This window comes from Sapajus apella, unplaced genomic scaffold (assembly GCF_009761245.1).
Source record: "Sapajus apella isolate SASKATOON/1434 unplaced genomic scaffold, GSC_monkey_1.0 scaffold1694, whole genome shotgun sequence".
Lineage (NCBI taxonomy): Eukaryota > Metazoa > Chordata > Mammalia > Primates > Cebidae > Sapajus > Sapajus apella.
In genome coordinates this window covers 7,322-12,405 of record NW_022438620.1, presented here as the reverse complement: position 1 = coordinate 12,405, position 5,084 = coordinate 7,322, and the positions used below count along the sequence as shown (strand labels likewise).

The 5,084-nt window shown below is 42.7% G+C and overlaps 1 gene segment (V, D, J or C); it reads left to right on the top strand.

Annotated features, from left to right (window-relative positions):
- Window positions 1–3,921: 3,921 nt before the first annotated feature.
- On the top strand, window positions 3,922–4,614 carry LOC116546927. The segment is given in 2 exon segments: window positions 3,922–4,106; window positions 4,189–4,614. Coding segments are annotated over 2 exon segments (501 nt in total).
- The last annotated feature ends 470 nt before the right edge of the window (window positions 4,615–5,084 follow it).

Here is a 5,084-nt window from a genome sequence, read left to right as displayed (position 1 = left end):
TTACCATCTGCTTTTTAAAAAATCAGAGAAAATGGGTGTCTTGTGGAAATGACATTTTGAAATGGAGTTATTAGACCAGCCCTGAAAGGAGCACAGGAGCCACACGGTGACCTTTGTCCAGTGGGTTAGAGGACATGGAGGGGACACCTGGGCACGAAGGGAAAAGGGTTCCATGCCAGGCTGCTCATATTCAGAAGACATTTTCATATAATTGCCATTGTTTTGTTGATTCCATTTTATTCCTCACTAGTGTACATCGTTGGCAATACTAAGTATTATTTTGAAATATCTAGTCTTTCTAGATGTTCTAAGTGCCTGATAAATGTTAAAATTACAGGTAGTAAAATACTACACTTTGTAAATATCTTTTTGAAATTTTTTGTGGTGGTAATGTCCAAATCCGTGGTTGAGTCTCGCCCACAGTGTTTGTGCTCTGGTTCAGGGGAGAAGAGGAGAAAGTTCAGAGTTCTAGGCCTGTGTGCTCACAGGGAGGTGAGATTAAAGATCACCTCTTTTGTCTGTTCATATGTTTTGCTTATCTATGGATATCGTGTATATAGAGGATGAACAAGTCCTGTTTACAACATCTAATCTTTCCAGATGTTAAACAGATTGCCAGTGTATGACGGAAGTAGTTATTACTAATGTAGTTTGTACACATTGTGTTAACATTCACACAAAGCCTGTCTTCTCAAAGGGACCTGTGGGCCCTCCTGCCATGCCCTCTGGTGCCAGCTGCAGGAGAACCTGGCCAGGGGAATGTGGGCAACAGGAGCTGCTGCTGGCTGCGGGATTGGACATGTAGCGCCAAGCCCCTTGTTAAGGCCTTTACTTATCTCCATTAATCCTTGAGAATTATATGCCATAACAGACAGTATTAGTACAGTATTCTTATTTTACAGTAGAAAAACTAGAGCCTCAGAAAGGTTCAGTAACTTGGCAAAAGGCACAAAGACATAAATGTAGGAACTGGGGTGATGGTTGTCAATTTCCACATTAATATCTGCTAGTCTGAGCTATTTAACACATTCATCAGACTCAAGGTTTCACTGAAAGGTGTAAAGGTAAAAAGTGACTGTGAAAATTAATTCTGAAGAATCTTTAATAGAAAATACAAGCACTCCATTGGTTAACTTAAAATTACTTTCTAAGAAAGTTTCCTGGGAGAAAGAATTTCTTAAATTATCTTTCACTGCATAAATTTGAGGAAAGTTCACGTTTGAAAGTCTAATGTAAAATTTTAACCACCACAGGTTCAATTTTAAACAACTTCCACACCTATTTATAACAGTCACTATGATACAAAACAGAAGGAAAAACTTAATGTCAAAGCAGTTATTTCTAGGATTTCAGTGGCAAGTTTCTGGATGAATCCAATATGCTCGAGCCAATAGTGCTCCAAGCAAAACAAATTAATTTCATTAGGTCTTTCCAGCCCTCAAGACAAGTGAAAATTCAATGTGATACTTGTCTCGTTCAATATCATGCTTCATGGACCAAGACCACAAAAGGCAAAGGATATTTGGATTAGCTATATTATCAGAGCTTTGGGCGTAAAATTTAGGTCTGCATGATTACAAAGTACACAACCCAGAGAAGGTGCTGATCTAGGCATGGAAGCTATATATTTCCCGTAAGTGAATGTAAGTTGTCTCAACTTTCTGAATGAATGAACTTTCAAGGCAATCATCATTGCTAGCTCTTAAAATACTACTGACACAGTCCTAACTCTGACAGTAGAAGATACAACCAACACTCTGGTAATTCCCACCAGGTCTGCCCAGTCAAAGAACCATGCTCTTGTTTCCAAATGCCTGTTAGGAGATATCAGTTATTTTATTACAGAATATTTAAAAGGCAATAATACTTGCAGCGGTAACAACAGTAGTTTTAGGTGACTAAAGCCACACTATGACAACTAGGGAAATAATTATGTTTGACGAATCATTTTACGCATAATTGAATGCATATCAAACTGCAGCATACAGTAATACATTCATCCATTTCACTTAGTGAATGGTAGTAAAATAATCCATGGTAACAAGTATGATTCTTGCCTTCATGGAACTTATGAGGGGAAGAAAAGTTAGTAAAAGAAAATAACATATTAATTAATCAATAATTATGAACTGCAATAGTGATATGATAGAAAGAAGGTGATGTGACAGAAAGCAGATAACTGAATTCTGCTACTCTTGACAATGTGGGCAGAAGCCTCTCTGATGAAGTACCAGCTTAGCTTGCTACAGAGAAGAGCATGTAGAGCAGAGAACCGAAAAGGTTCTAAAGCAGGTAAGAGTTTGTCTTGCTTAGGGAACAGAATAGAAGTCATTGTGTTTTGATTTAATTACCACGCTTTCCATAATGGTTCATTTCTTTTGGCCTGTTCATTGCTGGTGATTTTCAAAGGAATCTCACTACTCTTTTGCATTTTGTCTCTATGGCAACATTGGGAAGTTTTACCTCTAGCATTATAACATGATCTAGTGACCTGACACATTTGTGGTAAACAGTACCTACATATTCAGCAGTTCTTTGGTTTTCTCTCCACGAACCACAATTTTTTCTATTCTGTGTATGAGCATATCCTAGCATCCCTGTACATACCCACATAAATGTCTACAAGCCTATGAATTATTCTCTGTAAATAAAAATTTATCTCAATTTCCCCCAATGTTCATAATTCTCCTGAGGGTGTGAAAGGATCCAGTAGATGAAGGTCTTTCTGGATCTGTTCAAACAAAAGGCCCAGAGACCACCTGGTAGGTAAGGAGCTCACCTGGCTCTGGATGTTGAGTCTGTCTCTTCTGCTCTGTTATCTCACAGAAGGTCAGTTCACTTGTTCAGGTCCCAGGAAGAGAGCCCAGGTTTGTCCTAAGTTTATGACACACCCAACTTCTGATGACTCTCCTGTTACCTACATCCATGGAGATACGTTATTTACTAACGGAACAAGTATCTGTCTGTAACAGAAAAAAGAAAGATAAATTAATATATACTGACTTTGACATTTCACCAAACTAATGTCAAATACCCAAGTTGCAATACCACACACCCCAGGGTAGGTTTACACAATTCAATGGAGGAGAAAGTCTTTCAGAAACAGATGAATCTGAATTGATAAATATGTGTGTAAGGACTCTGGGCTTGAGTGTCATTGTCCAGCCATGTTTCACAGGTATGATCTGTCAGGGAAGGACCAGAGTTCCCTGTGCTCTCAGAAGGGAGAGCTCACAGAGGCCATCTCTGGTTCCCAGGAATGGCAGTTGCACAGATCTTGGAGACTATCCTGCAGAGCTGACCTGTTATAAAGTTTGTGTCTGAAGCTGTCACTGCCATCCCCAGTCTACATATATTGACACAGAAGTGTTTAGAGGTCTGGCCACATCTTCAGAGTCACACATTGAGAAGGATGGCAGTATGTCCCACTACCTTCTCCTGAGATCTCAGACAGAATCTTGAACTCCAAAAGGTTGCAGAGGGCAGCTCTCAGGTGCTTTTTTAAAATGACCCACTCCCTGGGACAGGGAGCTTCCCTCTAATCATGACAGGTGTTCTGAACTAAAATAAACGTCAGATGAATCCAGGCTTGTCTGAATTCATTGTGATTGTTACATTCAGCTCCTGTTTCAATGTGTCTGAATAGGTAAATGACAATTTAGATGACCTGAATGTGAGGTTTGTCTTATGTGAATTTTTAAGGGTAGAGCGGTATTGACCCTATTCCAAAATCTGTCTGTGATCCATGATCACACTTATCTCCCAGACCAGTTCCTTCAGCACATCTCCCTACCTGGTAGAAGAGGACTCTGGCCTTGGGGAGGGGAGGCCCCAGGAAGACAACTGAGTTCTCAGAGGGCACAGCCAGCATCCTCCTCCCAGGGAGAGCCTGAAAGACTGGGGCCTGCTCATCCCTTTTCACTGCTCCATGCAAAGGCACCACCCACATGCAAATCCTCACTTAGGCACCCACAGGAAACCACCACACGTTTCCTTAAATTCAGGGTCCTGCTCACATGGGAAAGGCTTTCTGAGAGTCATGGACCTCACATGCAAGAGCATGAAACACCTGTGGTTTTTCCTCCTCCTTGTGGCAGCTCCCAGACGTGAGTGTCTCAGGGGTGCAGATATGAATTTATGGGGGCTGCCTCTGAGCCCAGGGCTCACCGTGTGTCTCTCTGTTCACAGGGGTCCTGTCCCAGGTGCAGCTGCAGCAGTGGGGCCCAGGACTGGTGAAGTCTTCGGAGACCCTGTCCCTCACCTGCGCTGTCTATGGTTACTCCATCAGTAGTGGTTACTGGTGGAGCTGGATCCGCCAGCCTCCAGGGAAGGGGCTGGAGTGGATTGGGTACATCTATCATAGTGGGAGCACCTACTACAACCCGTCCCTCAAGAGTCGAGTCACCATATCAGCAGACCCGTCCAAGAACCAGTTCTCCCTGAGGCTGAACTCTGTGACCGCGGCGGACACGGCCGTGTATTACTGTGCGAGACACAGTGAGGGGAGGTGAGTGTGAGCCCAGACACAAACCTCCCTGCAGGGAGGCGGCGGGGTGGGCACAGGTGCTGCTCAGGACCAGCAGGGGGTGCGCAGGGCCCACAGAGCCCGAGGCCGGGTCTGGAGCACCTGCAGGGAGAGCGGGGCTTCCTCATCTGCTCAGTGGGCTCCCTCCCCGCCAGCACTGGAGCTGTGTCCATGGCTCCTTTCTTTATTATCTGTGGTTCTGCTTCCTCACATCCTTGTGCCAGCAAAGAAAGGAGGAAGACATTTTTCTCTTACAGTTGAAGTTTCAACAATTACTAGGAACTTTCTTACATGTTACTGCAGGACCCATTACAAACCTTACTGATTTTAAAAAATGCTAATTCTTCCCAGCATCTCTTGATTTGTGTCATCAATTGAATTTTGCCCTCTTTGAAATTCATATGCTGAAATCTTAAATCCAATGGATCTATATTGGAGAACAGAATCGTAAGGATATAATTAAGGTTAAATTTGGTCATAAGTGTGAGAACCTAATGCAATAGACCTGTTGTCTTTGTAAGAAGATGAAATAACACCATAGACCTCTCATTTTTCACGT